Below are 26,206 nucleotides of genomic sequence, written 5' to 3'. Positions count from 1 at the left end.
ATGTAAAAGTCACCCTTTGCACCACTGATCATATCATGACATGATGGTGACTAGAAAAATTGTATTGTACATGATGTCAATCTAAACAAGCTCACAGTGAATTCCTCACGGAAGGAGGTAAGGAGGTAAGTTCTTTTTCATTTACCCCCTCATGCTTGTAACCTAAGTCTGAATAAGGCTTTATGTATGTCAGAGTTCATCTGCCTTCTTCAGATGCTTTCCTGACAATAGCATCTGTTAAGGTGCATCATTCTTTCAGGGCTATGAGTCTCATATTAATACAATTTAGTGGTTTCAGCAGGTTCATGAGGTCTTTATTTGGGGTAGGAATGAGTAAAAGGTAGGCCTTTGTGAGTGCATGTAGTAATTTAACAGGATGCAGCTATTCAAGTTCTGTTCAATTTCTGGAGAATTGTAGAGATTATATGATAAGTCAAATATATTTTTTCCTAAAGAATTAAGGAATATGGTGATATAATATTAGTGATCTTTCTTTTTAAATCTTTGTGTGCTTTGAATTGTTGAATTAAGGCAATCACAAATTAGATAACTCAGTAGAAACAGCAGTAGCACCAAGGCTGCTACTTTTGTAACCTTGCATAAATATGTAAGTATTTGTCTTTTTCTGTATTGTGTTAGTTGTGACTTAAACACAGGACCAAAACCTGTTTTCGTTTATTGTTGCTATCAATCAGGATTAACCGAAAGGTGCATCAGAGGATGCAAGTGTGACATGAGAATTATGTATGTAACTATGAAATTCTAAAATCTATGTTGTAATTTATCCATTCTGAAACTTGAAAATGAAACCTTCAGATACCAATACCTCCTAACCATGAAAAATTTCTAAATTTCATTTAATTATTTTCCTGCAAAAGTTATATTTAAATGTCATAGAAGTTTAACCCAGTCTGTGATCTAAAAGATATTTGTGGACAGTGTTAATAAAGCTTCTCCCATACAGTGTTAAATATTTATGTAGAGGACTGCAACTGCATATAATTCTTCTGAGTACAGCATGACTATATTTTTTATATCAAAATGGTAATTGCCTTCTTGAACTAGAAACCCTGGTACTGAGTATCCACCACAGACATGGTTCATAAGAATTGTCTTTTGAGGGCATATGGGACTAACTTACTCCAAGAATGACTCTGGCAGTTAGCAGCTGAAGCCCGAGCTGACAGTCAGGGTTTCAAAGGCAGCAGGTGCTCCTCACCGCCATCACTCCCAGCTCCAACCTGGAGTACTGGGTGTGATGCATGGGAGGGGCGTGGGCTGCTTGCAGTGGAGAACATGTGATGTTTTGTATGCAGTGTGCTGTGCAGGAAACATTGGGAATGTGCTACATACACAGCTTATAGAGAGGAGTTTTCTGTTTTATTGTGTCACTAGACCATGCATGCAGTGTCCCTTCTGCAGTCTTCTTCTCAATTCTGCCTGACTCTACAAAAGCTTGGCCTGTCTGCACCCCACTAACTGGGAAAGCATCAGTCAAGTGATGTGCCACAACTTCACACCACTTCCAAATGAACTGTTTCAGATCTGTGGAAAGGCCTTTATAAGCCTCCTTACACAGGAGGCTCAAAAAGCTTCCCTTTTTGATAGTTCTGCTGGGCTGGGTGGTTCAAGACCTTTACTTCGGTTTCACAAAAATTCCAAATGAGAGGGTAATTCTAAGAGTACAAATTACTTGCATTACAGGAAGAGGCAAAGATGAAGTGAATTTTAGTGGCACGAGCCACTAAAGTAAGGCAGTGAGTCGCATCTCTGAAATGCTACTTTCACAATTCAGACTCTCTTTGGCATGGCAAACAAAGAATAAAAAACCTCCCAGAGAGGAATGGCTGTAGGTGGGTCACTCTGACCAGCAGGCCTAGCAAGATTACCCAGCTCAGTACAGTGAAGATAATTTTACATTAATTACTCAGCGCTTTGATTCAAGTTTGTTTTATTAGGTAGCCAAGATTTTCCAAGAATTCCCAAGATTTTTTTCAGTCATACAGTACAACATGGTATTGAAAATTGATTTTGGATTTTCTCTGGATAGTACTATTGCCTTCTCTGACACTGTTTGGAGATGTTCTCACTGTACAGATGAGTATGGGTCATGCAACTATTAATTTTATGAAGCATCTCATATTATGATGTTGCCTAGGAAGGTTCTCACCCCAGCTGGGCCCAAGAACATGAGCTTTGGCCCACTGGGTCTGTCCCAGTAAATAGACTTGCATTAATGTCAGTTCATTTGTAGGCCTCAGGTTTCAAATCTTGAACAAAAGTTCAAATAAGAGGAATAGTAGAAAAGAGAGGAAATTGAAGGCTACTTGCCCAAAACATACAGAAAAATGGTAGGGAAAAAATGTTGGGGGAAAAAAAGAATACATGGAAGAATAAGCATAAAATCAATACCAGATCTCAAAACAAAATCCCCAAAGTTCTATGGTTCTTACACTCAAGACTGCGTCAGTGCATTATAGAGATCAGCTTCAGTCCAGCTTATGTGGCTGTCTGCTGTGTCCATTTTTAGTCACATTTAAAATAACCCAATTTTTATGTCCTGATGGCTGTTTAATGTCCTTTAATGCATTGTTCACAGAAATTTCACTTGCTCTATTCACATCATGGGTTTAAACCATTTCCCAATCTCTTTTAATGTACATCACATTCCCGCCCTGCATATGTTCTCTGAAATACTCTCTTAGGCAAAAGGACTCTCCCTTTCCAGAGTATTTTTACATGGCATGATGGTGCTCAATCTCCCCTGCAGCTCCTGATTGTTGGTGCTGGGCCAGGACTGCATCACACACCCTCTCATCTCCAGAGCTGCTTCATCCCTCCCTCCACCACTTTCCAGATCACACCACAGCTTTAAGGCATGAGTGAATGGTCAAGCAGGGGTTTGTTCAGCAGCCTTTTCCATTCAGAGGGTGGGCAAGAGCCTCTAGTTTTCTTCACCACACTCAAGATACCTTTTTCTAGGTCTTAATGCCAAAAACCCACTAAACTCTTCACTGATTTCAGTAAGTTTTGGGAGATAAAAGGAAAAAAATCTCTGAAGGGATCTGTCTTTCAAAACAGAATGAGAGATAGTAAGACAAAGGATAAGCTTTGGTATTTCTACAAACACAGAAGACAATTACCCAATAATTCAGAAATAGCATAAACTACCTCAGCAAAAGCTACAAAAACCCTTATCTGTATCTATATGCATGTGCTCTTTCAGATGGCTTGTCATGTTTTCATATGATTAGTATCTTTGTGATCCTCAATTGACATCACAGACGTTTTACACATAAGTTTCTAAAAGATGAAGAAAACCAAAATTGCTGTTCCAAAACTCTGAGGTTGTCCAGGGCAGGAACTGTCTTTGCGCTCTTGCAGATGCCATGCAAGAGCAGTTTGGCTCTGAGTCTCAAAGGAAGCTTCTCAGCACCACACAAGACAAGTAAGAAGAACAAAAGTTGAAGCAGAAACTTTTTGGCAATTTGCTATGTGACTCAGGGCAGATCCAAGCACCCTTGTTTCTTGTTCCCCCTTGAGTGCCCCACTTATCAAACCACAGCGCCTTTCTGAAGCAAATTCAGCCTCGTCAGTGGCATTTGATAATGTGTTAGGCTGTACGGACCAAAGACACAATATTTGTTCAAAACTAGTAAATGTTTTTATTTGTTATTTTAACTCATTCCTCTAAAATGCATATAATTTGTTCTCAGCTATTTCAGGGTCCTAACAAATACAACAGGACATGGAGGGCCAACTCCCAAAACAAATTTCTGAAGAATGGGTGCTCTGGGACTTAAGGAAAAGGCCTAGCAAGCCCTGAAAATCTAAATTGCTGTCTCTTTTTTCCTTTTCACTATGGATAGCAAAATAAAAGAGTTTTGTGAGCTTGAGGCTACACAACTCCAATTGCTATAATTATATGGCCAGGAATTTTACAATTGCACAGTAAGTCAACTCTCTTACAGGGACTAATGCTTAAATTACAACTTCTAGATTGCTGAAAATGGGAAAAAGAGTTATGTGGTTAAAAAAAGTTTGCTATTAACTGAACCTAACCGCAATAACTAACTTCTATTCGCAACTTCTTCCTGCTATAAATTTAGGGTTGTTATTTTTTGCTCTTGTTTTTAGGCTCAGACCTGTTTGCTGATTCTGTGATGATCCTCAAACAGCCAAATCATAAAAAGAGATTTCGTGTTGGACTAGAGAGAAGGCTTGGTTAACTGGTGCATACTAGCTTATGCTGATCTAATTTTAAGCTCTTTTTGCTATACAAACAAATTCTTTGGTATTAGACTTGTCTTACTAGATTCCTTACGTGTTCAGTTACGTTTATAACACAAACTCAAATTCCTGAAATATTGTAGGCCAGTTTTAGTAGAAAAAAAAATTTAGCCTAAAAGGGTTGATTCAGTAATACTACTAGCATGAAGCTGAAGAAAAATAGGAATAAGATTTTGAAAACTCTACAAAGGCATAAATGTGAAATTGCACTGGTGAATAATTGATTCCTATTTTTTATTCGTAAAGGCTTAAACTATTTCACAACAAGGATTTTGTCATGCAAGTGAATTGATTTGCTTAGGAAATATATTGAGGGGGCCTATTAAAACTGAGATGAAGGTCTACAAACAGAAAAGGGTTAAACAGACTGGGAGAGCTGAACATGCCAATCTCACAATTTTATGTCATTGGCAAATATTCATATAGCCCTCTCCAAACTAATGCCCTTTGCCTAAACAAAGAAGCACAGCACCCCGATTGTGGGGATTACAATGCACACTAGAAATAGCCCCTGTGCCCTTTTTAAGAGGGACACAGTGCCAAGCAGCCTGGAGAAAAAGAGATTCCCATGTTGCATTACACAGTGTACTCCTCACATTTCACTCAGCTTTTCCATCAGATAGATGTGACTAAAGAATGGGGGACATGGGCACTTGGCCCCACTGCTGCTCTGGAGATGCAAGATCATGAGTTTGGTAATTAATAGGCTTTCATTCTTTTGATATGCTGTACAAAATTAAGGGAACATAAAAAGCAAATACTAGTTTGATGTTTTGTACTTTACACCCCTGCTCAGGTATAAAAGGTTAGAAGTTACAGCTGAGGCAAGGGAAGTTCTTTTGGTGTAATTTGCTAATGATGCAGTTGGGAAAACATTTGGGTGTTTCTGCAGAGGTTTTTGTGCCTGTGCAGCTTTAGCAACTGTTCTGGAATAGGGAGGAGTTCATTAAGATTTAGGAGTAAAAACGGGAGATGAAAAATGAACAGATGATGAACAGAGCTGTGAAATCAAGCTCCCATGATTTAATAGATGACCATTCATTCCTGGAGCTATGGAAACTGACAGCGTGCAGTGACTGAACCCATCCACACGCAAAATAAAGTATGCAGCCTAGCCTATTTATTTTCATAAAGGTGCAAATTAAGATCATGCATGTGGCTCATTACCACGGCATGTGGCTCAGATGACCGGGGTGATTACTAAACTGTGGTGACTCAGTCAACTTCTACCCATGGTAACAGGGAAATTAGAGATCAATGTTTTGCTTCTGCAAATGTGTGGTTTTGTTTCTCTACATGCAGCTAGGACAGGCAGCTGCCTCCCATAGGTACCTGCACATGTGAGCTTGGAGAGAAGGGAATGGAAGCCAGCATTCTTAAATGTCTGCTGAGGAGGTGGGAATTAAGGGGAGACTTGAGGCTGTCAAAGTGAGAGAATATAAAGTTAAGGATGACTATAGCACAAGAAGTGTTATGTTATGCATTGCGGTAAATACATAGACATTGGTATTTTGATCATAATGCAAAAGCCTTGGTAGACAAAGGTGGGCATTTACCGTGATCTTCCAGTCATGTAGTATAGAAAAGATGAACGTGTCTTTCACTCCTCTATTACTTGCAAATTAATCCAATGTCTGAATGTTTCAAAGCATTTTCAATCTGCCTAGGATGAGGTTTCCTTTCATATGGCAATGCTATCAGCCACATGCAGCTTTTGACCCTTATTTGCCAAGTCTTGCTTACTGAGGAAGCAGCGCTCACATTTGGAGCCAGAGAAGCTGCTTGCATCTACTCTGTTTGATTACTGAGCTGGGCAAGACACTTTCGGATGGGCAGAGTATGCAGAAATATGAGCTCAAAACTGAAGGGATGGAAGTGTTTGGGGAAGGGGTGACCATTAAGCAGAACCTGTGCAACTATCACCAATGCAGCCAGGTAAAAAGCCAGGTAAGGCAGCAGCTCAGTTCCTCATTCGAGTCTCTAACTGTAACTTCACTCATCCTGCTTGCTCCTATCTCCTGATCCCAGTGCTGGCTGCTGGCCTGACCTGTCTCTGCCAACCTTCCACCGTGGCCGGGAAAGCAAGATGACACAAATGGAGAGGAGCAGAAAAACTCTTGAAATACCTGGAGAAGTCAGGCTGCCCAACGCCGGGTGCACCGGGCTCAGGACACACACAACAGTAGTGCCAGCCAGACCTCCCCGCCTCCAGCCGGGTTTTGCTTTTGCACGCAGGTGTAGCTGTCGATATTCCGGGGAAAAGGCGTGAGGGGGATATTCCTGAAACAACACACACAGATTTTAACGCGATGCCCACGTTTCCACGAAGACTGTGCCGTTGTGCGCCCCGCACCGCCCGGGCACTGGGGCTGCCTTTTCCGCGCTGGGCTCGTTCCGCAGGAGGAAAACCCGAGGAGAATCTTGCCTTGCCGTGCCACGGCCCTCCAGCCCCTCTCCCTGACCACAGCCGCTGCTAATTTTAAAAGTTGTTTGTGCCGCCTCCGAGAAAGAAAAACATGTCCCGGTATGAACAGAGGTTACGAGAAACAGGCCTTAGGTGGCAGAGCCAGGGCTGGTTAGGGTGTGAGGCTGAGAAAAAGCCTCCGCTCCCCGTGGGGCTTAGTCTCGGGCACACTCGCCTGACAAGCACTGGGTTTGCCAAGTTCGTGGCAGAAGAGACAGAGGAGGGTCCTGGGAGCCGGCGCCGGCGGGGGTTTATCAATTTGTCTCCTCGCCCCCGCCTGTTACCCCATCCGCTCCTCTCCCACGCCGTGGCGTGGGCGGCGTGGGCGGCCGCCCTGGCAGTGCCCGCGGGGGTGACCGCGGTGTTTGCGTTTGTGCCGGGCAGTCTCATGGAAACCGGCTCGCAGCGCCCCCGCACTCCCGCGCTGCCGGGGCAGCGGCCGGCCGAGCCCCGCCGCGCCGGGAGCTCCGCCGCCTGACTCGCCCGCCGTGCCCGGCTGCGGTCTGGCCGGGCAGCCCGGCTGTCAGGGCCCGCCGTGCGGCGTGGCTTCCCTGCCGGCCGGGTAAGGCGGGCGGGGGCCGCGCCGGCAGCGCATCCCCGCCCGCAGTCGCACCCGCGGCCGGGCTGGGCAGCCGTGGGCGGCGGCGGCCCGGGCAGTGCCGCCCGGCAGCGGGGCGGGGAGCGGGGGAGGTGGGGGCGAGGGAGGGGGCGAGGGCGGCTCTCACTCCTGAACTCTCCGCTCTTCCCTCCCTCTCGGTACCCCCGCCTCCGACCTTCGCCGCTGCCGGGATCGCGTCTTGCACCGGCCCGTCCTCTGAGAAGCGGCGAGGGGGCCCGGCCATGGAGACCCTCGTGCGTCCCGGGGCCAGCAAACCCCCCACTGGGTAAGCTCCCGCCGGGACCCGGGCCGGACCGCCCGCCGCTCCTCTCCACGGGCGGGAGCGGCTCCGGACGGCGACAGCGGCCGTGCTGGCCGGCGGGCCGCGGTGCCTTCCCTGCGTCCCGCCTGTCTCGCTTCCCTCCGGGCGCCGAGCTCGGAGCGGCGCGCAGGTGTCGGCGGCCGGGCCGCTCGGAGCACAGCCCTGGGACGGAGGGGGCACGGCGGGGAGCAGGGGGCGGCAGGGCGGTGAGCTTGGGAGCAGAAAGGTCAGGAGCAGGAGAAAGTGCCTGCTTCGCCTTTGCCCCGCGGGAGGGGCGCCCCGGGCCGGCTGCCGGCGCTGCCCCTTCGGCGGCGAGAGTGGAGAGCCGGCTCGGTTCGGGGCTTGTTCCCTTCAGGGAGTGGTTCGGAGCGGCCCTGCGGGACGAAGGGCAGCCGCTGCTTGTAGCTCCCGACCCGGGCCACCGGGGCTGGAAGGGACATTGGCGGGGCCGCGGCGGGGCTCGGGGCGGACCCGCCCAGCAGAGGGTCCGGGGAGCCCCTGCGGCTGCAGAGGTTCTCATCCATACGCCCGTCTGTCCCAGCGCTAGGACGCAGCTGCCAAAAGCCTTTGAAAGGTTTATTCAGACGTCTCAGTCGTGGGTTTCAGCCCCACCGCACGGCCGCGGCAGAGGAAGGAAGAGCACTGCCAACCGCGAATTAAAAGAGGCCAAAATTGTCCGAGGTTGGTGGGAGACCGCGGTGACTGCTCCCAGTGCCTCCTGCCTTTGGTGACAAGCACCGCTCTCGCAGCACTATTGATAAGTAGCGGTCAGCCCGAGTGCAGACCGCGGGAGGGTTAGGGGTTTTTCAAGAGAGCAGACAAGTAGAAGATGTGCCAACAGTGGAATTTATTAGTCCGTTAATTAAACGACGAGAGCAGCAGCACGATGAGGTCCTAAGTGATCTCTTTTGTGAGAGCAAAAGCTGGGCAAGTTTTAAGAGCTGTGCTGTCTGCTCGTTGCAATTTACTGCTCTACTTCACACTGTACAGGCTGAGAGAGACTGTGATTGCTTCAGCAGCTTTTTTATTTTTAGTTCTAATGTTTATATCATAAATTTATTTTCAACAAAGTAGGAAATAGATCTAAAGTATGTGCTAGCGGGCTACAGTAGTTTTGTTCAGTTTCGTTTCCTTAGTTTGTGTTTAATAGGGAACCTTGCATTGTACACAGAAAGTAGCATAGGGAGCAGGGAGTGAAGAAAAGATGCCATTGCTAGTGCTGTGGTAATGAAACAGTGTGTGCCATGTTTCTCTGACTTGCAGAGTAGGACATAGCTTGCTGCTCTTTTTGTAAATAAAATGCTTAATTCCAGCTGAAATTGAGCCTGTTTGATTGTGACCTTTTAGGCTAACCTTCCGTTAAGAGTGGTAGATGTAAGGTGCCTCCCCTCTCTGTATTTAGTTTACGTAACAGTATAGCTGCTTTCTAAAATCCTGATGGAGACTAGATCTATGGTGCCAATTTACATGTGTGCTTTGAATAGTAATTCAAATGCAATGCTTACTAAAAATTTGTCTTGATTGCTGGGCATCCAAAGATTCATTTAAAAAATCTAATTTGCCATGGGAACACATGTCATTGATGCATCCCAGAGAGGACCACTGGGGCCTGGGCCCATTTCTGAATAAAACTCCTGAATCCTTTTGTAACCAGTTTCATCTGTGTAAACTTGTCCACAGCCAGATTCAGAAATCACATGCATGAACAGAAGTTACAGTAACTGCATTAACTTCAGTCATATTGCTCCTGACATGGCTCAAGAAGATGAATCCAATGGTAGGGTGCAGATGCACTTGTGATATTGTATAACAAAGTGTGTGGGTGCTAATCTGCTCATGTGGAAGCTGATGGCAACACTGTCATGTGCACCAAGAGGTGACTGCCTGTTTTATCTGAGCTCATTTCAGCCTTGAATTACTTTGTGTTGCCTTTTCTTGCAAGTCAGACCTTCCCAGCCGGGATGTGTCTGTGCTGTTAGCAGGGGACTTCACTTCATAATTCCCTCAGCTGCTCTCATCCATACTGGACACTGGTGGATGTTTGATGCCTAATCAGATTTTACTTGCTCAGTGATGAAATCTGTTAGGGTCAGGAAAGTGCAGCAATAGCACAGCTTTGTCCTTTCTGGTTTCCACGTGAATCCAGACATGAACTGCATCTGTGGAGTGTGGCTAAGGACCTCTGGCTGTTAAGGCCGTTGTGACAGAAACACCTTCCTTTCATGGCAGAAGACGTGCTGTACACATTTCCAGCTTATTGATTGGCTTAGCTCGCAGTTATGAAAGGAAGGTTAAAATGACCGTAGCTTCAAAATTTTTAACAAAATTTAAGCAGAGCTGTTTTGTCTCTATGTAAATCATTAACAGCAACATTGTGACCCTCTCTTGTTAAATAGTGAACAAATTTAATGTATCATTTTGTGCAGGGTAGAGCAGCTCTGCTGTGTGCTTATACAGATAAATTGTGTGTGTTTCCACAGCACGTTCCTTGAGAATTACATATTTAAATGAAGGATACTGTTGGGCTTTTGTTTTTTGGTTTTGTTTATTTGTATGTTTGTTTGTTTGTTTTAAATAGCAAAGGAAAAACTGCAATTTGTGCTGGTGTTGCAGGGGTTTTTCCAATTTTTCAGTTTCAAAAAAAACTTGCACATTTCAGAACCAATAATTTTATTATTACTGATTGCTAGATATAAGTTTTTTAGAAGCTTTACCAAGTACACAATGCTTTATTTAATCAACATTTATTTTGGTTTACGAAAGTGAATTTAAGACAACCAGTAGAAAAAGTAGAAATGACACTTTACTCTGTGATTATGCAATGGATACTAAAAGACAAATACACTTCTTTAGTATCTTTCTGTAAGTATCTGCCCTTGTTTCATTAGGGAGAACAGAGAGAATCTTCTCTGGGTGTTTCAGCTGGTTTCTTTTTTGACCATAATTTGGTATGACAGACATACACTGGTCATAAACAGCACTGCAAGCTCAAGGATCCATTCTGTTCTGCTCTGTTAGGAGCCTTGCAAAGAGCAGAGCATCTTCCCTGGTCACTGAAGGCATCTCCATCTCCCATAGAAGCCAGCAGTTTATGGATCCATCTTCATGCCTGTGTCTGGGCACAGAAAATCTTCCTCTGGAATCTGGCAAATGTGGGGAAAGCCTTTGTATTCAACTGGATGTATGAGTGCTTTCTTTAAGTAGGACCTTTATTTTCTGTGCTTCAACTTCCTTTGCTATCTCACAGGGCCTTATGGTACCAAAAAATACAGGCACATCTTAGCACACCTACTTTAGAGTGCCTTCCCTGCTGGATTGAAGTGTCTTTGGAAGTCAGATATGGATGTGAAACATCAGTAATGTTTACACGCAGAACTGGGGAAAGAAAACCCCCAGCTACAGAGCAACTTGCATATCTCAACTTGTTGAAAGTTTTTCTTACTATTTTATAACTGCTACACATAGTTAAGCATGTTACTTTGTAAAACACAACCAGCTTTAAAAAAAATAATATTGTGTTTAGGGTTTTATTTTCTTGTCTAGGAAAGCCTGGAGAGCACTGTTGTGCATAGAACATCTCTTAGTCTGTGTAACATCTGTTATATCATACTCTAGCTCATCTCCAGGTGTTGCACAATTTAGGGTAAAAAGAAACAACATGTAATTAGTTTTTAACTGGAAAACTGAGCAATTTGTATATGTTTTCTATGTTTTGTATTTATATGAGATTTCTGTGTAATGTGCTAAGTGGTGGATGGCAAAGGGCAATGACTTTAACCAGAAATGTAGAGTAGCAGTGTGGTGAAATCGCAGAGTGGTTTAGTTTGAAAGGGACCATAAAGATCATCTTATTCCAGCTCTCCTGCTGAAGACAGGGACACCTTCCACTAGACCAGGTTGCTGAAAGTCCCATCCAGTTTGGCCTTGAACACTGGCAGGGATGGGACATGCACAGCTTCTCTGGGCCACCTGTTCTACTGTCTTACCACATGGTAAAAAAATTCTTCCTAATATCTCATTTAAACCTCCTTTCTTTTAGCTTAAAGCCATTCCCCCTTGTTCTATCCCTGCATGGTAGCAACTTTCAAGATTGCTGCCTTGACCAGTTGCAAAACTGACACTTGTGCTTTTGGCATTGGCCTTCACATTGTTTCATTATTTCTATCTGGACCACTCCTGCAGAATTCAGTTGATTCACTTCAATGCACTTCTTACATGTCCACCTGAGACAGGGAGCTTCCCTGTGATGCTTTTTCCTGGCACCACAGTCAACATTAACCCTGTCTTCCTCTCAGTCTGGGCCCAAAGTATGTCTTTCTGTGTCAGTGGAGACACATCACATTAAATAAATCTCTGGAAGTAATGACAGAAAAATTGTTCTTGCTACTGCATAGAATGAAACAGTATTTTTTTTTCTCTGTTTGGCACCTCCAAATGAATGTAACTGTTGAGCTAATATACTGCAACAGATTTGTATTTTCAGTCATGACTAATATCTCAGGATTGCTGAAGATAAGGATACTAACTGTAAGAGTAAGCCAAATGGCGAGATAAATGCAATACAATCCAGTCCTGACAGCTGTTCTTTCTGAAGTCCAAATTCTTATTTCTCATATCTTATTTTTCCTTTTTTCCCCTTTTCCTTTCTTTCAGAATCTGCCAGAGTAGAGAATGAAGGTGGTGTAAAATCTCTTTCATTTCTAAAATTTCTTTCATTTCAGTACTGTCTAGAATATTCAGGATTTGTTTTGATTTTTCCCATCTCCCAGTTGTCTCTTATTACTTTGTTCCTATGGAATCTTTTATATTTTTTCGTCTTGCCATTTTATGCCGCTCCTGCCACTGTTAACTGAAACTGAACCTTCTCTTTCTTACTGTCACCTGTCTTAGTGGCCGTTCATGTTATTTCCCTTGCAATTTCAGATTCATTTTTCTACAGGTTTTGCTCCTGTAAATTTACATCTTGGTCAAATTGCTAGTCTTCATGGAATCATTTCCGTGCTCTGAATAGGACAGATTTTACTTACCACCCCATCGGGGCTGGCTACATCAGTAACAGTCAATTTCAGGAGGCTGGACTGGAGAAGGGGGCATTAATTAGAGTTTCAAGCGCTCTCATAGAAGATGCTGGCCCTTAAAGGAAAACAACTTCCTAAATATTTATATTGAAGTCAGTTCAATAAATACATGGTTGCTTTGTGTGTAGTTAATGTGTGGTAAATTTCTTTTTGCCAAGTAATTCAGAACCCAATGCATGCTTATGGCCAGAATGAAAGAATTTTTTTTTCCTTCAAAGGAATGAGAGTTATCTTGAATACGTGTATTTATTCTTAATCATCTGTCTTCATGTAGACTTCTGTTGTCACGGACTTGAAATGCTTGAAATTCACAAGCATTTATGAAGACTTCTTAACAATATTCATTTGGCTTAAAGATATACATGTAAAAGACTCCATATTATTTATATAGGCAGAAGTGTGAACACATTTACATGACCAGCTCCAAAAGCAGCCAGGAGGCCTGTGATGGAGTTAGGGAAGTACCTCACTTCTCCTGAATCGCAATTCAGTGCCTTAACAAGTGTTCCCCTGTGTCTGGGCTTTAGCTACTCCGTTAGCATCAGCAAACACTTGATTTTCTGGCAACGACTGTGTTCTGTATACTGCAGCTTTTTGTGTTGCTCTGGCATTGTGATTTCCATGAAAATTGACAGTTTTCACACTTTAATGCTGCTTCTAAGAGAATGATGGGCCTTTAGAAATTGTTTTTTCCATAGAGGGTTAAGCCAGTTTATGCATGAGAAACTGGGAATTGGAAAATATTTACAATCCATGTTTCCAGCTAAAATTATGATTTAAGGATCGTTTAGAAATGGCTGCATTTCCAGGTCATGGAAATTACAACCCTTATTAAGGTATGAATCCTCTTAATATAGAGAGTGTTTCCAGAGCTGTGAGTTGCCCAATGAGCCAGGCTGCTTATCATTAAATAACCGATGGGAATAGTGTATTGTTGTCATAGTTTCAGCATGAGAGTGTCAGCAATGAGGCAGGGACTCACCTGTGCTAAGGAGCAAGTCACAAAGCTGTGTGGCAGGGCTGTGCTCTGAGGGCACTGATGCACAGCATCTCATACCCACTTTTGTCCCCTCATACCAGAAACCATGTCTTTTCAGTTTTATTAATTCCTCAGTTAATAAGCTTGCCTCAGGTGCTGTGCATTTGTGCAGAGGAGTTGCAATAACCAGAGAAAGGGAAAAAATGGATTTGGGATGGTTTTTCTATGTTCTTTTGTTCTTACTATAGCTTCCAGATTCAGTGTCTATGGGACCATAAAATTAATTTATTATTCCTGTAAATTCAACATGATATTTGTATGTTATGCTGTGTTTTGTGTGTTCCTTGGTATGTGTTGTATAGAAAAGAGTTGTCAGTCTCCTTTGCGGTTTCAGTGATGAAACGTGAGTTACAAAGCTTTCTCAATTAGTCAAAAAATGATGCAACCTGGATACAGTATTTTTTGGACATGGTGAGCATCATTAAAGCAGGTAGTAAAGGTGGAAATGGCGTGGTGCAGTCTGGCCTGAGGTACTTGCAGATGCGCAGTAGACAGACTGCATTTTTGGGTCCAGATTTTCTGTGTTCTCTAGTGTCTTGTTTTTATTAAACGTGGTTGACCTGTGCATAAGTATTCAAGGCTGGTCTGGGAGAACTTCTGCCTCTTCGTCTCTCAATGTTACTGTGGTCTATGCAAAGTGGAACAGCTCAGTAAAGTGTGGTGGAGAATCCCTCACTTAAGTAATCATCAACCAGGTAATTAGGGAACTCTCTTACAGGAAACCCATGTTCAAGGATCTACTTGACAAAGGAAGGGCTGAGGGTTAAACTTGCAGTAGCTTTCACTACACCAAATTGCTAGGACCACGCCACAGCCTGAAGTCCTCCTTTTTCCTTTGAGTGAAAGGCCAGACAGATGTGAGCCTCAGTATTCCTGAAGCCAGTGTGTTGTAGTTGGTGTTTTTGTAGCAAGCTCTTACTAGTGACTTAAAGGCTAGAGAAAATATGGTCTTTCTCAGCTGCACTGGTGTTGGGGTGCTAATGGTGAAAACATCTTCTATTCAAAAAAATAAACAGGTAACATGCAAAATCATCCCTCTGACATGGAGCTTGAGCAAGAAAATTACATTTTATATTATCAGTGTTCTAAATATAGCCATACAGTAATGTTCCAACAGCAAGTACCAATCCAAAAGTACTTAATCAGATAAGTGTTACTTTATGTTTTCACCAAGAGTGACTAAAAATCAGTGTGATTCTCTGTTTGCTGTGCCTACTTTCCTTTCCTGTGTGTTAGGCTCTATTTATATAAATGCATGCTGATCTCATTGACTGTTACTGGGGTGTTATCGTGAAGTGGAACTAAAACTGTTGGTTTTCAGTAAGTAGGGGTTAATGACGTTTGTTTTTTTGAAGCCCACACAAACAGATTTAAAATGGATAACATTAATGGTTGATGAGATGCTTTCTGAATTTTTAAATGTTGTGTCAATAAACATTCTTGTTACCATTCATAGTAAGATTATATAAAACCTTATATTACTGCTTTGTGGTAATATTTCAGTGCCTTGGTTAGACTAAAGAACAGTAAAATTCTAGTGCCTGAGTACAAACACACCATTGAGGATCAGCAGTTGCCATCTCCAAAGTCAGACGGTCATTCTTGTTAGTCTGCTGGTCCTCTTTTCTCTGAAAAAGCATGGTCCTTGTTTTTTTTTTTTTACCAGGATGGGGGAAATGTTTCTCCTTTGTATTTGTGTTACGTGATGCCAGGAGATGGTGTGGTGGTGGCTTGAGCAGGAGTTTGTCCTCTGAGGTTGTTTGGAGGTCCCCATGCTGTAGTGTATGTAAATCCACCCCTTACAGAATCATCTCAGTCAAGGCTAACATCTCCTGGGACACAAGAGGAAAGTTCTGGTTTAGATTATCTAGATGATTTGTTTTAAAAGCTCATTTCTTTCTTCTTGCCCCATGCATCCCACAGTGGGCATTCTTCAGTGCTCACCCTGGAGATTTGTTGAGGTCTATGACAGCAGTTTTCTGAAGTAAGAGTAAATTCTACTAAAACCCTTTAAAACACTCATCTTTTGTTGTGTAGTGTTATTTTGTTTATGATAACAACTTTTTCCCTGCATTAATAGGTTCCAAAAGATAAATAAAAACTCCAAGTTACTTTATAGAAAAAACATATTATTTCATTTTTTTCTTACTCCTGTGCTTAGATGACTTTCTTTTCTGCACTTTTTATGTTTGAGGTCGTTATCTTGCATAGGCAGCAAAAATGCCTCCTAGATAAATACAGCAAGCATGGCACGTCTGCTCTTACTGTGCACAGAATGTGCATTTTCCCCCCTGTTTTTGTCTGAGTTTGCCAGGAGGGGAGTCTCCAAAATCAATAAACAGTTTCAGACAAATGGAAGGAAAAAACTTTTTCTGTGCTTTTCTTCAATATCTGCTCCCATGGCAGTGCTTTATTTCTGAACGTCTCAGCAGTTGTTCAGGGTGTTGAGGAGGCAATATCTTGGTACAAATCCAGATTCCTTCTGTTTCTTTTTGTGGTATTGAGTTTGGTTTTTTTTCTTTTTTTTTTCTTTTGAATAACTTCTCATGGTACTTTTGGAACCAAGCCTACTCTTTAATGGATAATAAATAAATTACTGCTGGTTTCCCTGGGGGTACAGCTCACGTTTCAGCGTCAACACAGCCTTCTCTGCTCTAAGGGGGCTGGTTGTGTTGCTTGTGGTCGTTCTGAGGAACGCTTACTGCTAGGACAGAACTTGCTTCTTGGGAAGGAGGCCAGCCTTTGGCTTGTGCCATGATTAAAATCTTGGTACTGTGACACCTTCAGGTGCTCACTCCTAAGACTGACTCTCCCAATTCATTAAATACAGCTGCAGTTAGGTCAGACTATGCTGCTAAACTGACAGTGTTGTAATTAACACAGTTATTTATTTTTGTTGCTTTTAATTACCTGTTTCTTTTCCTCTGCTGAACTGGAGAGTCACTCAGTCATGTCACAGCAACACACAGAGCATCCCATGCTAAAATAACGTTCCATTGCCAGATGTGCATTACCTTGTGCTTTCTGAGACATGCAATCTTTTTGCTGTCTTATTTTATATGGCTTAAGGTCTGCTGTGCAGCTTCATTCCCTGGGTAGTGACTTGTACTGAAGGGGACAAACTGGGACCACTGTCCACTTAGTGAGTCCCCAACCCTTCATTTATCCAGGGAAGAAGCAAATTGTCCAACACTGGGATGTGTGTGAGAGTAGACTTACCTGTGCCAGACTGACATAGGCATGATAGGGAGCAACCAGAGTGTGGCAGGACAGCGTTCCCCAATGCCATCATGTCTTTTGCAAACCAGAAGCTATTTTTATTCCTGCTCTTACACTCGCAAGTCAAGGATTGCTGTCTTCTGATCAAGTCTGCTGTTCTGAAACATAATTCGTTACTGCAGAATTGCTTCTTCTTATTAAACTCAGCTTTTCTGTTGTGAGAAACACAGACATATCCGTGTGTGATGAACAGAGGGTCCAGGATCAAACTTAAAATTGAAAGAAATCACCTTTTACATGAATCATTACCTAACAGAATTTTATCTTAATTTCAAAAATTTGTGGATTTTCCAAATTACCTGTTTAGGTAGGAGAAGAACAAAAATTTACACTGCAATTTTAAATAATAAATTTAATTGGCTGGTTTTTTTCCCTTCACCTCAAGTCCTATAGATTGTACTAACTTTGTAAAACCGTTCAGAAAAGACTACCTGAGCACAGCCCTGTTGATGATTAAACCATGTCATGACATGGTGTCAGTACAGTTGCTGACAGTAAAGTGACAACAGTAAAGCTGCTTTTCTTCCTAACTTCCTATCAAATACTTGAATTCCCCTTCCAGCTTTTACATGGATTTATAAGAAAAAAGAGAATACCTTCCTGAAAGAGTAATTAATTATTCTGCAACAAATATTTACTCTTCTAGAGAAGACTGATTATAGTTGTGGTGTAGAATTCTTTCTGAAGAAGACGAATTGTGATTTTTGGAACTATTTGCTATCAGTGGGTGCAAGCTGTTCTTTGATTTCTTTGCTTTTAGTAGTTTTATTTCAGAAATAATAATGTCTCAGGTGATTTTAGCACTTGATACCAGGATCAAAATACAGGGCCTTCCCTCTCCTGGCTCACATGTAGTATTTCTTTCTAATTTTTCTAACATTTACTATCTTCCCGCCCCATATACGACAAACCAGGAATTTAATTTTTTCTTAGAAGCACTTTTGTTTTTTCATTTTTCCCACTTTAAATTTTTGTTAAGGCTGTTAATGTAGTATTGTACAAAATGACTGCTAAGGACTGAGCAGGCTCAGTGTCTGTCTGTCCCCACGGTCTACTGGACTCTGTTGGGACAGAGTTGGAGAGTCTGCTTGTACTTACCAGAGAATGAAGAGCAGCAAAAGCACTTGCTGATTGTTTAATGCAAAATTGAAAATGGGACTTGGATCAGCTGCTCTGAAGCAGCATGAATTTATTTGACCTGTTCAGCATGGAGGAGACTGGGCATGGCTATGCTCCCATTGCCTTAATATTCACATTTTGAGCTGAAGAGCCCTTTGGGTTTGGTCTTCCTCTGCTTCATTTGCCAGGCTGATGTGTGCAAATCCCAAGCAGCTTGGCTGAAATCTCTGGGTCTGCTCCTGCATCAGACAGATATGAGAGGGATCTGTGGTCTTCAGTTGGGCAGATCAGGAAAATACTTCTGGATGCACACTGATCTTGGTGCTTTAGAGCAGATTTATGTTTCATATTAAAGTAACAAAATTTCATATGTTTATGTTTCGTATTAAAGTAACAAAACTTTTGTATCTCATTTTAAAAGGAGGGGGTTGTTTAGGTAAAGATGGGTGACTGTAGTCTGTATATTCCTCTGTGTATTCCTTCTGTAATTGATTTTCTTTACGTGATGGTAAACTTCAAAGTGCCATCTTTTCACCAGTATTCTACAGCTAAAGACCTCTTGGACATTTTTCATACTGATTAAGGATACAGAGATCACTTGTTTCTGTTCTCACTTATTCGTTTTGCAAGATTAGATATTGCTTATATTTTATTTTTTTATAAAGCCTACAGCTTGTCTTTCCATTGCACCAGTCTTATTTAGGAGTTCTGCTCAAGTATATTATTGTTGTTTATTATTGAGTATCCTCAAATTAGCCATAGTTATTTTGGAATGAAATCTCTTTGCATTCAAGTGGTTAAATACCACACTTTCTCCTATTAAAAATGAGATCCAGGTCTACTGGAAAATATTTTACACATATAAATTGCCTGAAGTATAAAACCTGTTTATACAGATACCATGGATTTCTTGCCATAAAAAGCACCGTAAATTCCCCGTGCTGCTTCATTTTCATAAGGAGTTACTTGAAAAGAAATATTGCTTGCGGTGAGTTGCCAATTATTTATATACTAATTTGCTACCTGAGAATGATTTCAGATTTTTAAATTCAGTTTGGTATTGAAGTGATAGAGAGGAAAAAATGTCTGAAATTACTTCATACTTTACAGTTTAGCTTAAACTTACTTGGAAAGAAACTGACAATATTGATTTATCTTATTTCTTTTGTAGGGCATGAGTTTATGTTTTAATTAAAGTGGTGTATCTGAAAACAGTTCTGAATTTGCCTTTTTTTTTAATGTAAATTACCACTCACCTGTATTGTTAGAGGACAAACAACTCAGTGTAGAGTTATATAGAATATTAAGCTGTTGTTGTATAAGTAGTGTCTGTGAGCAAAAGTTTGAGGCCAGATGTGAATAGGGGGCTACATAAAATGTCTGGGAGCAGAGAGCTCTGTTCTGCCATCATTTGAGAGGACATGCACGTCAGCCTGCAGTAGAGATCAACCCTTCAAGCAAATCATCCAGACAACTGATGAGGGGAAATATATTCCCTTGTTTCTCTTTTACAGGATACCATTGCTGTGTGTAGGAAAAAAGTAAGGAAGTTCAGTGGCATTTGGCTGTATTATAGGGATGCACTTAAGAGACTAAATATATATTGCTTTATCTTCCAGCAATGAGATAGTTTTTCTTACAAAATTTGAGGAACTAAGTGAATTGGAGACTTCATGTTACTTTTGTGCCTGCTGAGGTACCTGTGATTTATTCCGTGCTTATCAGAATGCTTATCAGAAAATACCTCAATTTTTGTGAATTAAATTTTGTGGGTGTAGAGAGGTCCTCCAAAACAGGAAGCTGTTTTGGAGGCTTCTTTGTGTGATGTTTGTAAAAAGTACCTGTAGAACTGCTTGGGAGTGATGTGATGAAGGATTAGGCTGCAGATGCTCCTGCACAGCTCTAGTCTTGCACTCATGCAGGTGGTCTGGGCAGCAAGCCTTCTTACTGATCAGTAGCACAAGGGAGAGCAAGCTTACTGCTTATAGAAAGAAACAGATTTTTCTTTTATCCTGCTGGTTCGGTAGGCTCTCTTGGCATTTAAAAGGAAATGTGTGATTATTTTAGGAATCTTTGAAAATGGCAGCATATCTCCGAATTAATGTGTTCGTATTTCTCACTGAGTTGCAGATGGAAAACTGTGATTTGGGCAACATATGTTGATTAATACTGGAAATAAATGCTATCCTGTGGGACCTTGCTTCTGGAGCCAGCATGTCCACTGAGTCGTACAGCTGTGCCAGTCTTTCCAGAATTGTTCTGCAATCTATTTACTTCAAACAAATGTTGCAGTCATGGATGGCTTTATGGGGATAATGATCTGACAGACCATTCAAGCTTATAGATTATAAAATTTTCCGTACACAGGGGAAACCACGTGTTCACCAATTAACTCTCTATATAGAGAGGAGTGGTACTGCTGTGCTCCTCAGAATACATGTGGAAGATAAGAGGTGAAGAAAATCATTTTTATTGCTGCACAGTAGGGTGCAGGCGTGTTGACACCTGATTCAAATTTGCCCAAAATTCTCTATTGGCTTGTATAGCACAGTCAGCATGTTTCTGTGGCTTGGCATTGTTGCCTGCAGATTTCACAAGCAGTGGAGTTCGATCTTCGTGGGTTTTTTGTTTTGTTTTTTTTTAATTGTCAGAAAGTACAAGTATGTTCCTGGGAGCTCAGGGTAAATAGACCTCACTTGGAAAAACACTTGGAAAAAATGAAACTGTCCCTTGTTAGTGAAGTCTATTCTTCCTGGCCTTTTTTATTAATTCTTTCTAGCAAGTTTTTAATTCTGTGGCATGATAGAAGAGGAGAACTGCATCCTTGAATTTGTATCTGGAGTAAAGTTATCATTGCTTGGGGGCTGCATTATACAAGCATTGGAAGGAGTTTTCTTTGCCACAGCTTGTCATCTGACAGCCACGTTCTGCTTGGTCTTCTGCTCTTTGGTCCTTTCAGGTCCTGTCTGCAAGCCTGTATCTCTCAGCAAAGCTCTGATTCCCCACACTTGAAGCAGCACTTTGGTCTTCTAAAATTGTCCTTACAATGACAGTGGGCCAGAAAGTCACAAACTGAGCAGACCCAGGGTACAGCAAGGCATTTATAAAGGAAAGTTTTTGAAGGAAGTTTTTGAAGTCCACAGCTACATAAATTGTTTTCCTCAAGCTGCTTGTCTGTTTTTATTTTTTTTCCCTGACACCTTTCAGTTCTCTCTGCTGTCTTCTATCACTGTCCTGCAGAAGAAAAAAGGGAAAAAATGTTATTAATGAAATAGCAAGTTAAATTGTGTAGGCATAGTAATAGTCATAAAGTTTTACATGTTTAGATATAAATTTTACAACCAGTGTGTTATAAGAAACACCTGCCCCTATTGATTTATGCTTATAGATAGGATATAGGCAGGAATAGCATTAGCATTTTTTTCTCACTTAATCTAATGCCAGCTATTTTCAAGCTCAGACAATACCAATGTATTGCCTACTTTATACCTCTGTAATTACATAAAACTGATAACAAGCCATATGACCTCTGGATACAGATCTAAATATTACCATCAATTCATTTATTATGTCTGAATATGTCTCTGTGCTTAGATCAGTCTGTAATTCACAATGTGCCATCTTTATTACTTTCTACATAAAGAAATATAATAGAACAGCACATCAATGAACACTTAAATGAGAGAACTGAGTATGTGATAATGTACTTATTTTTTACCATGAAAATGTTTTCCCTTCCTAATAGCATTTAATACTTCATTCCCTTATTTTTTTCTATCACAAAGTGAAATTTGCAGGTACATTGTCAAAATGTGACAAAATATGTATGTACAGATGGAATAGACAGAGTTCTATTGCTGTAGTACTTCAGTATATTACCTTTTTCACCCCAACTCAGAACTCCCTAATAATCAAAACAAGTGAATATTGTGTAACTTTATGATATGGTTATATAAGTCAGGGAGTTCAGTTTTAATAATGAAATTAAATGCAAAATGCAAACAGGGACATTTTTAGCTACAAAACCAACTTAGTCTTGAGTGAAAGTTCAGAGCTTTACTGCTGACAGTTTGCTTTCAGCTTTGCTGGAAATATAATGTTTTAATGACTGAATTAAGTTTTGAAAAAAAGTACCCTTGTGAAAATATGAGATTTTTCACTTTATACAACAAAAATACTTGTCATATCTCTAAAGTTTTTGCTTCTTAGTGAAAAAATTCTAGTTTAAATAAACTGCAGCAGGTTGTCTTTTAGGGAACGGGGGAGGGTAACAAAAAATATTTTTTTTCTTACAGATAAAGTTTTATAGCTTTTTTCTGTCTTTCAAATTTTTCCTGAAATGACCAAATCAAGACAAGTTTTGTTTTATGAAACCTGCTTTTGATTAAGTTGATTGGGTTTTATTTACCTACTTAATCTGAACCATGCTTCTTCCTTATCGTGTAAAGTCGCTTACTGTTGCTAAATATACCCGTGTATTTTAAAGAAGCAAAGCTGTGCGTGAGTACGACCCATTCAGAGCGGGGTTGTAGGGTAGGGAGGGACCTGCTGGTAACCCGAGAGCAAGAGCAGATGCTAAATTAGCAGCTGGATCGTTAGAAATGAGTCCACAAGTGTCTGCTGGGAAATGATCTTCTTTGGGCGCATGTAGCGTGGGTGTGTGGGCTATTCAGAGTTTCTAGCATCTAGTTGCTCTTTACCCGTGACTCAAAGGAAAGTCATGGAGCCATAAGGATTTTTATTTTTGAAGCGACTGGCAACTTGTTTTTTATTGAAAGTACAGGCTGCATCTATAAATTGTCATTCTTGTGCACCATTTTCTACTAGGATATGCAATTCAAAAATGATTGGAAGGGCAAGGAGATTGCTGGCAATATTTAGTTACAAAGTGAAAACCAAAAAAGATGTGTGAAAAAGCAAATAACATTGTAAGGCCATCATTAATAAACACAGGGTTACATTCATTTTCACCTTTAATATAAACAGGTATCAACCATTGACTGTTGTCAGAAGTAGTTGAGATTACAACTGGATGGGATTCTAGAATGTGACCAAGGACTATGAGATGATGTGGTTTAAGTGGTAGCCAAGCAAGAAAATCCAAATAAAAGTTCATGAGAAAAAAAAGGTAAGAGAGCTGTAAGAAAAGTGCTGAGGAGTCTGGTTTACTTCATATTTAAAATCAATTAATTTCTTTATATCTTAAGCTAATGATTATGTAACCGTCACCATTTCTCCATGTTGAAGAGCATGTTTAAGTTAGTTTTTTACAAGCTTATCAATTTGGTGAGGATGATTCAATTTTGCAGTATAAACAGATGCAAAATGATACAGATAGGTAGAAACATGATATATGCATACCACTGTCCTAATGTCACCGAAAGGTTTAGTGATTTTTTGTTGTTGTTGTTGTTGACTGGGGGAAAAAAAGACTTATTGTGGAAGGGAAACAAGCCTTCCAACTGACAAGTGTGAGTCTGCTTACTAGTCACAGCCTTATCATGGGCACAAAGGGAGTTTGTGGTGTTTTGAGGCAGTGACTGTGATCTAATCCCGCAATAACAACTAAACAAAAAAATCCCCAGATGGACCCCTTCCAGACTCATGTCTGGACACCCACGCAGCAGTGATTTAACATATGAAGGTGCTGTATCCTACTCAGTTATCCTCCTCTGGTAATTCCACTCCGGTACCAGGTCTGACTGAAGGTCAGTCAAAAGTTAAGGCTTTGGGGCTGGCAGCGAGGTTTTCAGTTAGGTGTAGGAAGGGTCGGAAAGACGATTCTTTTAGAAGGCCCTCTCTAGACGCGAACTCCTTGGCTATTTCGGTCAGGGATGCACAGGACAGGTCTACAGCTCTGACTTTCTTTTTCTGGGAAAGGATGAAGAAGAAACATTCAAACAACTGTTTTCATTTGAGAATCCTTTTCTGCTCAACAGCCCAGCAACTAGACTAGGTATTTCCTCCTTTTTTTTCTGAAGAGTTAAGCATATGTGTGAAAGACAGGGAACAAGTTACAGTCAGTGCGGTTTTTTGTGAGCACCGATGTGCGTTCCCCCAACCCCCAAAAAAAGCATAGCCGGTTTTGGATTGCGTAGTGGCTGTCTATATTAGTCTAAATATGGAAAAATATTGAATTCATATAACTTTTCAGAAAAAAAACAGATATATTGCTTGTATTTGCATGTGTGTATGTATAGAGATGTTACATTATCAAGTTTTAATTGACATGTTAGTGCCTTGGTAGAATAGTACAAATGTGTGAAGACCATATAATGTTACCCAGTTCCAAGTACAAGCATGGGGGTGGGTTTATTTTGGGAAAAGGAAAAACAGAGGTTACACTCTGGTAGCTTTTTTTCAGGGAAATTAAGGAGTGTGATTCTTTAGTTGCCTTTTGGCAAGGAATTGCTTTTCCATCTTTGTACACAACTGTAATTTATCATTAATGGAAAAACAGAGTAGTTTGGTGTAAATCCTCCAGACAGGACATCCCATTCTAGCAGGGATTTAAAAATGTTCTGCTGCATAGCTGATGTGTTGGTTGAGATTGCTGTTGTGTAGCAGCTGGGATGGAAAAGGAAGAGAGTTAAGCAGTTCTTTGTGATCACCAGGCAAAGAGCAGTTACAGGTTTGGTGTTTGGAATATTTTTTAATTTTTAAAAAATCTGTTACTCAGTGTAACACATTCTTAAAAGAAATTAGCATCTCTCTCATACAGCAGTTTACTGTGAGCCTTTGTCACTAGCAAAGTCACTAACTTGTCTAACAATTATATTCTCTTTATAAACAGGACTTAGATATTCGGGCCCTATTTGGTCTAGTTCTCCTCAACTTGTTTGTACCAGTGTGCCTCATTTTCTAGTGCTTCCCGATAGCCTGGGTGACGCGGGGTAATGACAACATGAATGATCTGCAAAACTTCAAATAACTCTCCTGTAATTTTGAGGCAGAGTCCTGTCCATAGCATGTATAAGGAAGAAAGCAACTGTAAGCTTCACTTTTCACTAATTTATGCAATTGTAAATCAGGAGTATTTCAGTCTAAATTGGTGTTTTTTGAGACACTGTTTTTTGTGAGATGTGAACCTTTTGTACAGTATTTTAAAATAAATTGTATAGTAATTTTTAAAAAGGCCTATTAAGACAGAGAAAATATTTATAATTTATGATAACTTAATATCTGGGGATTGTAGGAACTAGTCTGGAAGGGATAACCTGTCTGAGGCTTTGGTCTCCAACCCTGTGCTGGCATAGTATACAAGAGCCAGTGAGGTCAGTTAAGGAGTCTGCAGAACAAACCTTTTTAAGATCATGTAGGCATGACCTTAAACAGCATTTGGGATTAAGTTGTTTACTTAGGTGTATGCATATTCTGTCAAATTTTATGTCCTTTGAAACTGTGGTTAAAACAGACTCTACCTCTGAAGTGGCTGATTGAAGTAAAGTACCTCTTTGGATTTCTGTGTAAAGACCTGGAGGCTGCTTCAGTGCAGCATCTTCTGGGAGAGAGGTAGCCCAGAAATCATTGCAAATGTGTGGTTTGATGCCTCCTATATCCTTATTCTAGTTCCTTTGCTGCTGCTGAACCTAAAATACCTCAGGTACAAGTTAGAGGAGCCCCTTGAAAAACTTTATTTGTACATCCAAACTTATATATATAAATATTCATTTTTTATTTCTTTCAGCAAAACATTTGTTTTGGATTTGCAGTGAGAATTATCTTCCCTCAGTGTATGGCCTAAGATATCTTTATAAAACTTCCTTGCAGATCAGAATTACTAGACTCAGAAGTGCAGTCAGTTCATGTCCCTGTGACGGGTAAATTCTGGAAATGAAGGTGTAACTGTCCGAAGTGTGTGAAGTCATGTGCTGTATGGAGAATACCTTCCTGTGTCTGTGTTGCAATTTGCTGGTTGTGGATAGGACATGGATGATGCAGTCACAGTTCTGTCACTGCAACACTAAATTAAAATACAACAATACCAAGCAAAATTCAGTCCAGTCCAGCCCTGCTA

The 26,206-nt window shown here is 41.1% G+C and overlaps 1 protein-coding gene across 3 annotated transcripts in view; it reads left to right on the top strand.

Annotated features, from left to right (window-relative positions):
• Positions 1–7,478: 7,478 nt before the first annotated feature.
• Positions 7,479–26,206, top strand: part of LOC115917567 (protein cordon-bleu-like) — a 145,101-nt gene continuing 126,373 nt past the window's right edge. For all 3 annotated transcript variants that reach the window (XM_030971712.1, XM_030971714.1, XM_030971713.1), the window contains exon 1: positions 7,479–7,638. In XM_030971712.1, the coding sequence (XP_030827572.1) occupies positions 7,595–7,638 (44 nt within the window). In that variant the 5' untranslated portion in view covers positions 7,479–7,594. The remainder of the gene's footprint in view (positions 7,639–26,206) is intronic.

This window comes from Camarhynchus parvulus, chromosome 2, assembly GCF_901933205.1.
Source record: "Camarhynchus parvulus chromosome 2, STF_HiC, whole genome shotgun sequence".
Classification (NCBI taxonomy): Eukaryota; Metazoa; Chordata; class Aves; order Passeriformes; family Thraupidae; genus Camarhynchus; species Camarhynchus parvulus.
The sequence above is the reverse complement of the archived record's forward strand: the minus strand, read 5'-3'. Positions and strand labels throughout refer to the sequence as shown.